The 11,690-nt window shown below is 39.3% G+C and overlaps 2 protein-coding genes across 2 annotated transcripts; both read left to right on the forward strand.

Moving 5' to 3' along the window:
• Positions 1 to 2,562: 2,562 nt before the first annotated feature.
• On the forward strand, positions 2,563 to 8,058 carry LOC131799645 (uncharacterized). Its single transcript, XM_066170043.1, has 7 exons — positions 2,563 to 2,756; positions 3,114 to 3,199; positions 4,131 to 4,353; positions 5,493 to 5,555; positions 5,892 to 6,001; positions 6,606 to 6,670; positions 6,957 to 8,058. Exons 1-7 carry the CDS (start codon positions 2,720 to 2,722, stop codon positions 7,105 to 7,107), a joined length of 735 nt encoding a protein of 244 aa, XP_066026140.1. The 5' UTR covers positions 2,563 to 2,719; the 3' UTR covers positions 7,108 to 8,058.
• Positions 8,059 to 8,958: 900 nt separating this feature from the next.
• LOC131799646 (transforming growth factor beta-2 proprotein-like) lies at positions 8,959 to 10,681 on the forward strand. Its single transcript, XM_059117348.2, has 2 exons — positions 8,959 to 9,274; positions 9,843 to 10,681. The coding sequence occupies exons 1-2, from the start codon at positions 8,959 to 8,961 to the stop codon at positions 10,679 to 10,681; spliced, it is 1,155 nt and encodes a 384-aa protein (XP_058973331.2).
• The last annotated feature ends 1,009 nt before the right edge of the window (positions 10,682 to 11,690 follow it).

Raw genomic sequence — 11,690 nt, forward strand, 5'->3', positions numbered from 1 at the left:
AATACTCAGTGCTTTGCGAATTAACAGGATGACACGAAATAAGATGAATAGACACCAAAAATTCGAAAATGCGATCAACTTTGTGATACTTAAAACCAAAGCTATATAAATCACTTGTTTTTGCCAAAATAAGAAGTGATTTAGTCTGGTCTTATTATAAAATGGACTAATCCCACTCTACATCAGCCGTTCTTTTAGATAAATCTTGCTTGTCTCTAAGGGAACAGCTCCTTTAAAAATAAGGCCTTTTACATCTTGTAAATTGGTTGGCGCCTCTGTGGAAAATACCCCCTAGGCTCTGCGAGAAAAATTCTCGACTCGAATTCAATCTCGCGTGGCAAACTCGCTTTTCATCTCGACGTAATACGATTTACTAAGTGTAAAGCTTTTAGGACAAGATGTCCTCCCTGCGTTTTACCCCATGCCGGAATACTCCAGTATAGGGAATTTCCTTGACTAATCCAACAGTACTTAGGGGATGAAGAGGTGACTTGAACAGTTTAATCAGAAGACATGTTTAGTGAAAAAACTTTACATTGGCAGCTCTTCATGTTATTACACCAGATTACAGCCTTTCTCTCAGTATCATTTGTTTGTTTGTCAATAAAACTAGTTATACAGAACAAGCAAAACTAGAACTATTTTTGCAAGAGTTGAGGCGATCAAACTTAAGTTAAATTATTATTTTGTATGCTGTTGTTTAAGTCTTGTTTTGACGGGCACTGATTGAATTAGTTCTATTTCAAACTTCACGCTATTGCTCTGCCGAACGGATTTGACCTAGCAGCGTAATTAAGGACCTCACGCCAGCACGTCCGCGAAAACGCCGACATAAAAAACATCCTTTAACAATAAACATACATTTTTCGCTACCCTTCCGCATACATTTTGATGTTTTTAATGTTTTAACACCGTCAGACCTTCTCTTTAACGAAGGCCGGCATCTTAGAGTTCCAAAGAGAAACGTGAAATCTTTGGTGTTGGGGTTTCCGTTCATCTAGCGATTTCGCGTTGTTATTTTTCAGAGGACGATTAGGAAACTTAATAAGTTTATAACGCACGTGCAGATTGTTTTGCACATAAATCATTTGTTTTTCCAGTTTATTCGTTTCCGAAGCTGTCCTGGTTTGTGTTTACGTCAGGTCCCTATCACAGTTGCTTGAGGACGGGTTCAAAAGTCCAATATGATTTAGTAGCGCAAAGTAAAATCATGACTTAAGACGCGAAATAACAACTGAAATCTCCCTTCAGTTTTTAGCCATTTAAGATACATTGAACCAATTCATGAATTAAGTTTGAAACCAGGTCGCCGAGCGCCTCGCTTCTTGCCGCAAAGTTAGCTTGCCGCGTTGAAGGGTTTCATGGGTTGTGCGGCAACTCTCGAGCTTAGATTAACATAAATTTTGACTTTAGTTTTATGGTGATAGCTCGACTCGTGACGCAAAAGGGCTCAACGAGAAAAGTAACATGCAGAAGAAAACCAGCTAAATACAGGAGTGTATTGAATCAATTACTACCAAATACGAAAAAATTACAAACACTTTCTAAATTAATACTTTCTTCTTATATTTAGAAGGACCCTTGAACTCACTTCCCGACAGCGCTATTGGTTACTGGCTTCAGAAACATAACATGATGAGGAGAATATGTCACAGGACAACCACGGGCACAGTGCATACAGGTATACCACAGATGTAGAAATTAAGGAAAACTCGAGATTACAACTTAGACAATGCTAACGAGAAGAGAAAAAACTGTTTTTCACTGTGCTAAATTGGAATGCAAGTGCTGAACAACAGAGTTCAAGTCTTTTATTACCACAGACCAACTTCATTGTTATAACGTTAAGTTTTTTCATTCAAAATAGCTTGTTTTCAGTTGTTTACTGTTAAATGTTTCCTCAATTTCAACGAGAGGAAAAAACATTTCTATTTATTCCATCTCAATTGTCAATGTGTTTTCTTTCCTCTCAACTACAGTCTATTAAGATCGTAAGAAACTTATGCGCGAGAAGGCAAATGGAACCGAAAAAGACAAATTTAATGAGGGAAGACAAAACGTGTGCAGGGGGTGTATGAGTGCTTTCGGTTCTAGCTCTGAGACGCAAAAATGAAGAGTAAAAGGAATCGAAAATTAAATAAGTGGAGACCAATGGAACAACAAGGGAGAATGCGCATTGAAAAACGAATTTAAATTTCATTTCCGTTTCACAATTCATGTTTTCAGCTTCCGGTGTCCGGCCAAACTATCTACAGCTCTCGATTCTTTTAAACGTAAAAAGGTTCATTTTGGTAGCCGACGATTTTCAAATCTAAGAATGGTCATGTGTATTAATCTTTTGTCTTTCCACGTTGTTATTTTGAGAAAGATGGCGTATGGCTGTAAGAAACGTGTAGCGATAAACCAGTATACAAACACTATCGAAGATCATGTCAGTACTATATTAAGAATAACACTCGGAGCCGAAAACAAAGATTATGCTAAAAAACACATCACGTGTCCCAACACTTGACATTGGCGGTTTTTCACGAGCAGCTGAACTTGTTGATCACACACAGTATACTGATCGTAGTGTTTTGTTGATCCAGCACAGTGGATTCCTCATCTTAGGCTATTTATAATAGTACATCTTGTGGAAGCATTTAAAAGTCCGGAACACACATTGCATGTGGGATAGGGGTAACCACATCGACTCACGAAAAAAAGGGTTATACTACCAATGGTTGTTAAGGCGAAGGCCATTTCAGGAAGGGTAGGTATGTAGCATACGTCCTAAGTAAAGTTAGAAAAGCGTGTCGAAAGCGTTTTTGTAGAGATATTCTTCAGAGAGTTAAATTTGAGCCAAGTCGTTGAATGACGGAAGGTAGGATTGAAAAACAAAAAAATTGCGTCTACTTTCAAGGACCTTTAAGAGCTCTAATACCAGTCTACAATATGTGCACGAAATGCCAACCTCTCAGCACACAAAAAAAAGATAAACAGAAGCAATACCAGAGCGTCAAGTTACACGGAATCAAAACACTTGACGATGAGTGACTTGCTGCCAGCGCGTGATGTTTGCTGTTTTCAGCAATAAGTACCTCAAGTGTTCAAACCGTATCATTTCGTTTCAGGAATTGGACACAAAATCAACGTGATTAGTTGTCAAACAAGTATTGTAGACGCCACTAGGAACGATCAGGAACTAGAGGAAGATGAGGTGTGTATCAACTTATTTTCAAGTTACGATTCACGAGTTTTAGCTTAGAAGCGCACAAATGGGTAAACGTTTCGTGCATTAAAAACAGTTGAAACTCGCGAAGAATCGCTCTAAAACCACTTATTCAATATCCTTTGAGAACTAAGAAGTTAAGAGGCTCTTGAGCTCGTTACACAACCGGAGTGCAATAAAGAGCGGGGTTTAACAAACCAGGAAGTGATGGTCGATTAAAATAGATCGGAGGATGAGGGAGGGTAATGCTATGCATCCCTGTAAATCCTAAGAGTGACGAGCATCTAATTTCTCCCTACAAAGTCACTCCTGAATCGCACATTAAGGTCATGAGAATAAAGGAAATGGTCACCGGAAAAGGAAGATTTTGGTTGGCAAACAAATTCTCTCTGTCAGCTCCTTAGGAAATGTATATAGAGCAGTGTGGAGAATATGCATACTGATGTTAGGGTGTATAGAGTTAATACGTCCACACTCTTACTCAGGCTTAACTACCGGGTTTCATGATGGGTTTAGAAAAATCGTAGCGTTACTCTGAAATCTGACTGATTGATGTGCGCGATTCAGTTCCGACAAAAATTTAATAATGCGCACCAGAAGTGCTGCAAAGGGGTTTTGCGCCGCATTAACAAACGAGGGCAAAAAAACGATGTTCACTTGCAAGAATTTTTTAACGCAACATGTTCAAAATTCCTTTCCGCGAGAAGCCATAAGACGGTAGTTTATAATGAAAAGTTAGCTCATTCGAACCTTTTCACATTTGAAACGTGTTTTATTTTACCTTGAAGACTGTTCTTACAAGAATTAACCAATTGGATATAGAGATGCGTAATGTCCGAAGCAACGAGACTTCCCCTGTAGCGAGTGTGTTCTTTACATAAGACGTACTTACGTGTCCACATACCTTGACATTTTTCAGAAACTTTGTCCTGGTACCAATTTTTGCACTGCCTCCCTGGCCGAAGTAAAAACCGTCAGGTCCTTGAGCGATGTTCGTGACGTCACAAGCGCTCTCAGCTGCACCTGTACGTCACGTGAAAAGAAATGTCAGCGTATGCCTTCTGAGCAAGTCTTTTTCAGATGGACTAAGTTTGAAACGAGAGTAGATGTTGGTCAGTGCGTTGGAAAGTGCCTCTCACACGGTAAGTGCTTATGTTGGGGTTCAAAGCGCGCCAAATGATAGATACTTATGGCAGGTTCTGATGCAAGTAAGAATGGCGTCGTGTGTGCAGCCATGTTAATGAGCTCTTTTTCAAAATGGCATCATCCATGTTCGAATATTTTGCACTCTTGAAGACAATTTCTGAATAACAAATTCGAAACGCGTTAAGAAGCCAATCTTCATATATGCTTTTTAATGGGAGAACGTATGGTTCGTAAAGCATTTTTCTTCTCTAAGCACTGGTTGTTGCGATCAAAGTATTGTTTGAATCATGATAGCCTTTTTCTTTGGATCCTTATTGTTTGGATAAACTCGCTTGAAAGGAAAACAATGAGGAATAAAGCTTTACTACATAACAGTTAAACAGCCAGGTTAAAATAAGAAAAAAGGCGGTTAACGTTTAAAAATTGTTATAAATCAATTTTGGGAAGGTTGGATTACCCTTTGGAATCTAGAAATGCCGTCAGTGGTGTCTTAATTGAATTCATATATGCTCCTTAATGTCAGCGTTAAACATTTTCTCTGTTTTAGCCTGTTCCAGGCAGTCAGTCGGTAAAACGAAGCGCGTTACTCAACGGCGCGACAGGAGCGGCTTAGGGAGGCTTGGGTCGGGTTACGCGACCCGTTCCAAGCTTCCCTCACTTTTTCAATTCGCCTCTGCTATTGCATGGTTTGTTGTTTCGTTCCGTTTTCTAACTTAACGTCTAGAATGGACTAGAATAGTTTCGAGAGTATTTTGCTCCGTTAACACACGCATGGAAAGAGAAAGACAAATTGTGAATTTTGAGCAAGGTTATGCATAATCTCGTACCCAGATCCTACCATGTAACTGGTTGACCGTGGAAGGTATGGGTACGAGACTTCGTTATGGATTAGTGAAAAATGATACCACACATCTGTTATGAGCGCGGGGCAAAGAAAATCTGAATTAACCGTAATGATTGAAACCATAGCCGTCTATTTTGTGGCGGCTTGTTTCCCCCCACAAATATTTTTTTGACGAGCTAGGACGTGAGCCAGATCATGATATATAACAAGGGTCCTGTATGGGTAACCAGGCCTTCTGACCTGTTTGATTGGGTTGCCTTCAATTAATTTTAGTTTCTTTCGTTTTCTCAGGCGCACGCGACGTCAAATGCCGATCAACCTCTTCAAAAACCGTCACAATTATGGGTCCGAACGGTAAGGAACAATAACGTCAACCTGGGGGGGGAATGTCGTTGTCAACAGAGTACAAAGGAGGGATTGTAGAAAATTGACTGCCAATTAACTGCTGGGGTCATGGGAATATCACCGAGCTTTATGGAGGGACCCAGTAAATATCATCGTAACACAACCAAAAACCCCGGCCCCTTACCCCCATCCTAGCTTTAAATAATGAACATATCGTAAACGGGCTATGACTTCTAATACAATTATGTTAAACTTGGCTTGAGGAAAAAATTACATTGTTCACCTAGTCCGTCGACTGTTGCAATGTACTTAATAAAGCTTACTGGCCGAATGTTTTATGTTTAGGGGCCAGATGTGTTGAGGTGATTCAATCATGCGGGTGTGAGAGAAAATGCTATAGGGCCTCACATAATGAGGCTGTTCAAATCCAACTTAACAATACAACCATGACAGAGGTAAGACAAATAAGTACTACTACTCCTACACGACAGAGAAACCATCAAATATGAATGAACCTCAGTAACTAATTAACAATTATTCTACGAGGGCGCATCAAATACGAGATGATATCATAAATAGTTGGTTATAATAATCTCATGTTCGACAAGCTTGCGTAGAAGAACTGTTTTGGCAAAAGCGCGCACTAAAAACAACACTACCAACTAGATTTTATTTGGTTTAACAACGGACGGAAGAAAAAAACAACATGTAAACAAATCATGTTATGCATATAGCAAATAGACTTAAGTTTCCGTAAAATACCTTAAACCATTTTCATACCAAATTTAGTGGCATTGCTTCACAGCTCGCTCACAGAATTTTTTCTCTTTTCGTTGAGCTCGGTACTATTAGGTTACAAGAGGTTACAAGCTCATAACGTGGCTCCGTTCAGCCAATCAGAAGGCTAGGTTTAAATAACTGTGATCCAGTTTTTGCTTTTAATAAATATTCGTCGGTGCGTTTTGGTTAAAGAAACATCGCTTTTCCGACAGGTACAATAATGTTGAAGGTGAATACTTTTTTTGCTATCTTATTTCAGTTTATTCAATTTTTTTTCAGATCATTGATGTTGGACGCTGCGTCGGAACTTGTTCTGGACATGTGAAGGGTGAATGTCTTTACTGGTAAGTATTGTTGTGAGAATGAGATGAAATCCAGTTTATCTATGAAGCATTAAAACGTTGCTAAGCAGAAATTATGTTTTCGAGTGGTGGACCATGGGGCTCTCAAATTTTTTTAAGATCCCTGCAAACCATGTGTGATCCGCAAAATCCTCTGTCCTCCCCACCCCCAGACAGGGTGAAAAATGACCGGTCCCTAAAGGGAAGTACAATGATAGATTTGGATAATGGTAGAACATTGATGCTCTTGGATGTAACCGTCTGCCCACTGATTCATTTCATTACACAGGATAAACAACCCAGACGAATCAGGGTCAAGAGCAAGGCGATGCGTAATCCATACCAAGACGAGACAAAAAGGATGTTACCCAGAATCCACCAGAGTAGAGATATTGGGTGACAAGAGAGTAACTGTGGTGGAGTCCTGTGCGTGTCGATAAACAAGGCGCTACTGCATAGATCGAGCTCTACTACCTTTTTTAGCAAGTGTAGCTTACATATTGAGTAAAGGAGAGGGAAGAGATGGAAGAATAATTTATGGCTGGTAATTATTTATCGCCGGGGGGGAGGGGGTTCGGAATATTCGGGTTATGTCACAAAAATTTTCATAATCCCTCTATACGGCTCTGTAGTTCTCTGTTGGCAGTCAATTTTCTCCCTTATACTCTGTTAGCATCGACTGAATCCCCTCTGTTCCCCCTGAGAGTAATGAGATCCTCAAGCCCACTCTTCTCCCTTCTTGATGATAAATGTGGACTGGTCCCTTAGAGAAATAGCATAAACCGCAACAGTGTTGAATGTAAGATGTAGATGCACAAAAATTATCAGCAAAAATTGACCTCTTAAAGTTAATTAAACAACAGACGTTTTGGCAGCCCAAGTTAAGTTTGTGATCGCTTCTAATTAATGACCTTGTCATAATTACAGATGTGACTCGTTTACTTAGCTCATGTGAAATTAAAACAAAAACGCAAGCGAACTTCTTGAAAAACTAGACAAAAAAAATATGCAATAAACGAGGGTGTCAATGAGGTTTTGCCATAAAACGGCAAAAAAAATTAGCCGTCAGGCGTAAAAATTGGCAAAATTTTAATCGTTGGTCGTAACAAAAGTTAACCGTAAAAAATTTCTCTTAATTGCAACGGAAATAAATTAACTGTAAGCCTTAAAATGGCTAAATTTTAACCATTAGCCGTAAAAGCCAACACTCCATTGAGGCCCTCATAAAGTGTCAAAAGTTAGATTTCCGTCCACCTAGAAATTTAATCCCAAAGAAAAAGCCAGGAAAGAAATATGATTATAGAAACAAATCATGTTATTGCCCCAAAGTTAATCCAAACCGTTCTAAAGATTCCTATGTTGTTAGTCTAATTTTCAAATACAAGGTAGCGTTGTGGCGTAGTGTTTATAAATGTTTACAATTTTATTATTTTTAACCTTTTTACCACTTTTTAACGTTTCCGTTTTGTAACATAATACATGTAATTTTTATCTTGTGAGGAAATAAAGACAATAACGCCTAGGATTACTAAACCGTCAGTCTGTTGAAAAGCAGCGGAGTAATGAAGGCAGCCATTAGTCCATTGAATCCTTAGGGAGACATCTATTAGCATGAAATCGAATGTAATTGTTTTCATCTCATTGAGCTTTATTATCCCCGAAAAGTGCCAATCTTTTTTTAATAGGTATAAGAAAAACTGTAAATGTAAATACGAGCGAGACAACTTGCATAGAAAAATTTAGAGATAAGAAAGCCAGACTCTTGCGCTTTTTGTGTGCGGCGTAACTCCTTCGAGCTCATTGGCCAAGTTTCCCGTTTTGTTCCGTTGAAGAGTATTATTCTTTTAGTGTTAAGTATATTTTCCCTCTCAACGATATTAAATGAACATCAAGACAACTTTGCCAGACGTTTCCATCTCTTCAACAATATGCAAAATTTTTCGGAACATTTTGAGCTACTCCACGCACACAAGCGGTCGTTCAGAGAAAGTTCTCTTGTTTTGAAAACTGTAATCCCTTTTAACAATTAATATTTTTGCCTTCATAAGCTCTAATTACCACCTGCGAGCCATCAGTATTGTTTCGTCACCTCAATTCAAGCTTGAATTATCAAAGGAGGTGCTTTCAATGAGGCTGCCATTTGAAGAGATCTTAATTGTGTTTTACACGGACATTCATTTAGCACTATATTCCTTATTAATTCAACTCTCGGTGCAATCTCATTCGAAATAATGTCGGTGCTATTTCAAATGTTCGGGATCTTTTCCACCTGTATTTGGTCCGCTATATGGATGAATGTTGTTCAAGTTCCTCCTATAAGTGGATGTAAGTTGTGCAACAGCAAAGTGGAACGAGAGAAAAGATTGATTACTGTCCAAGGACAAATTTTGGCGAAGCTCGGTTTAAAGATGCCCCCAGATGAAAGTGAAACTGTTTGGAATGTGAGTCGTCAGGTCTTGCAGACCTACAAAAGTGCGGTAAGGGAAAAAGACAAGCTTTTACTTGAAACGAAAATTTGCCGTTCCCAGATTGACACCGAAGAGTTTTTCGCGAAGAGAGTTGAGCGAATTCTGCTGGAAAAAGAGGTCGCGCGAACGGCTGTATCAAGTGAGTATGCCATGATAACCCTAAAGCTGATTTACATTTAAAAAAACTTATAATTAGTTTTGTCGTTTCATGATCCATTGTCTTCATTTAATGAATACCGAGATTTTAGTTAACGCCACATTCGCTTTTCTCTTGCTAACTTGTCATGACAGCCCCATAAAATTATCATTTATAAATACAAGAACTGGAAAATACGCTTGGAACTCTGTTAATCTGACTGTGAAGGGAACGAAAATTGTAGTTTGAGAGAATGGCGAGACAAAACAAAACAGACAAAACAATGTACTTTGACAGAAATGGCTGTAAGTAAGTGGACGAGGTTACACTGTTCTTGAATAAGTTTCTGTATGCATTGAAAAAAAAACTTCAAACGAAATTCAAGATGAAGAAAGTTTTTTTTCCAAAGTCTTGTTTGACGAAGAGTTTGACGAAGGAAAGATTTGAGTTCCCATGAGGAATCAAATCTTAGATCTTCAGATTTCGCGCTCTGATGCTCTACCACTGTGCAACAGAGAACGATATGGTGAAATAAGTAACGAACTGACAGAATAACTTGACTCTTTCACAGGTTCTAAAGACAGGAATGTCAAAGATATATACTGGCTGAGGTTTAATACCAGTAGGCTGGTGAAGGAGAAAGTTAGCGTGTCTCTGGCAGAGCTGCGCGTTTATCAGACACCAAACCAGCGACATCCTGTGAGTGATGTGCGAATTGATGTTTGTGAAAACACACGAAAATACGACAAAAACAACATACATGGCTGCTCCGCTGTGCTAAGCACAAAATGGAGCGTGTCCACCGAAGAGAAATGGATCTCTTTCGATGTGACCTCAGTGGTTCAGGGATGGTTAGATGATTCAGAAACGAACCACGGATTGACAGTGACTGTTACAAGTTCTTTACCTACGGGAAACGATTGGCATGTCTCTCCAATTTATCTGGGCGATGTCGATCCAGTGCTCAACAATGCGGAAAGCGAAGACGACGAGCCATGGCCGCATATTCTCGCCTGGTTTGTGCCTAATGAACGAGTGCAGTCGACAAAAAGAAAAAGGCGATCTCTTAATTCGGATTACTGCCGGATACGACCAAAAGAGACTCGCTGCTGCCTTCGCTCTCTTTACGTGGACTTTCGAAAGGATTTACGGTGGAATTGGATACATGCACCACAAGGTTTCTACCCAAACTACTGCGCAGGACAGTGTTCTTTTATGTGGGGAGTTGAGAAAAAAAATCATCACACCTCCATCATGACATTGTACAACAAGATCAAGCCTAGCGCCCCAGGGGACCCCTGCTGTGTACCTAAGACTTATGAGCCCCTGGTCATTCTGTACTTCAAGGACGGTGAACCCAAAATCGAGGAACTGTCCAATATGGTGGTCAATGAGTGCATATGCCTCTAAAAGCTTCAGTTACAGAGTCTTGAACAGGAAAAGACCTCTGTATTGATCCTCCATTTAAGGAGCAGTTGTAGAAAACATTGCTTACTGTGATGGAAAGTTTAAATTGAGAAAAAACTGAAGGTATTATACAGCGTGAAATATTAGAGCTATCACCAGATGAACTCCTTCGATGCTAACACTTTTACTCATTTTAACTCCCAGAAGTGATTAAAATGCAACTTCTCCTTGAAACTCCAATCGGCTGTCTTGTAAAAAAGTTGTGAGAACGACAAGTTTATCAGTTAGAGGGCGTTACTCTGGAATAAGACCAAATTATCAAGTGTGATTTAGAAGGTTTGGTGGTAAGTAAGGAGAATTCCTAACTGGATCTTGGGAATTTATGGATAAACAACTAAGAAAGTAGAGTGCTGCATTGTACAGAATTGTGTTTCTTTCCTAATATAGTTTTTCTGAGGGGGAAGAGGGGGAATCTTAGTCAAGAGAGTATCAATATTAAACGGAGCAGGGAGGGGCAGGGTGGCTCTCCTCCTCCCCATCTCTCGAACGACTTCCGCTTACACCGCATTAAATTGGTCCGGCGAAGTATTAAGTCTCGTGATTGTTTAATTAGGATCGCGCTTGGCGAAATGATATGTTGTTGGATAAGATTGAAGTAACCTACTAATGCATTGTAAAAATCAATCATGGACATTCTGGAAACTGTTAAAACTGCAATGATGTTTGCTTGTGGCCATTTTGAGAAAATTTGATGGCAAAATGAAGTTAACTCGGCTTAAGATAAATCTTCCAATATTTTAAAAGACCCCACTGCCTTTTCATCAAAATGTATTCTTTTGTTTCCCGTTACAAAGATTGTCCTTCTTATTATGTTGCATGATACTGAGTGTTTCTCATCAATTCAGTCATTAAAGTCACCACGCCGCAAACTTAGAAGCTTTTCTCTAACGAGGCTGTAAAATACTGTAATACCCAAATAAATCTTAGAGATTGTAATTGACCACGTTGCATT

Source organism: Pocillopora verrucosa, chromosome 7 (assembly GCF_036669915.1).
Source record: "Pocillopora verrucosa isolate sample1 chromosome 7, ASM3666991v2, whole genome shotgun sequence".
Classification (NCBI taxonomy): domain Eukaryota; kingdom Metazoa; phylum Cnidaria; class Anthozoa; order Scleractinia; family Pocilloporidae; genus Pocillopora; species Pocillopora verrucosa.

Excerpts from the sequence above, each read along its gene's own strand:
- LOC131799646 (XM_059117348.2), top strand. The coding sequence starts at position 8,959 with ATGAATGTTGTTCAAGTTCCTCCTATAAGTGGATGTAAGTTGTGCAAC. Across the intron at positions 9,275-9,842 it reads CGCGCGAACGGCTGTATCAA|GTTCTAAAGACAGGAATGTC; the intron begins GTGAGTATGCCA and ends ACTCTTTCACAG.
- LOC131799645 (XM_066170043.1), top strand. The coding sequence starts at position 2,720 with ATGGTTGTTAAGGCGAAGGCCATTTCAGGAAGGGTAG. Across the intron at positions 3,200-4,130 it reads AGGAACTAGAGGAAGATGAG|AAACTTTGTCCTGGTACCAA; the intron begins GTGTGTATCAAC and ends GACATTTTTCAG. Across the intron at positions 6,002-6,605 it reads ACAATACAACCATGACAGAG|ATCATTGATGTTGGACGCTG; the intron begins GTAAGACAAATA and ends ATTTTTTTTCAG.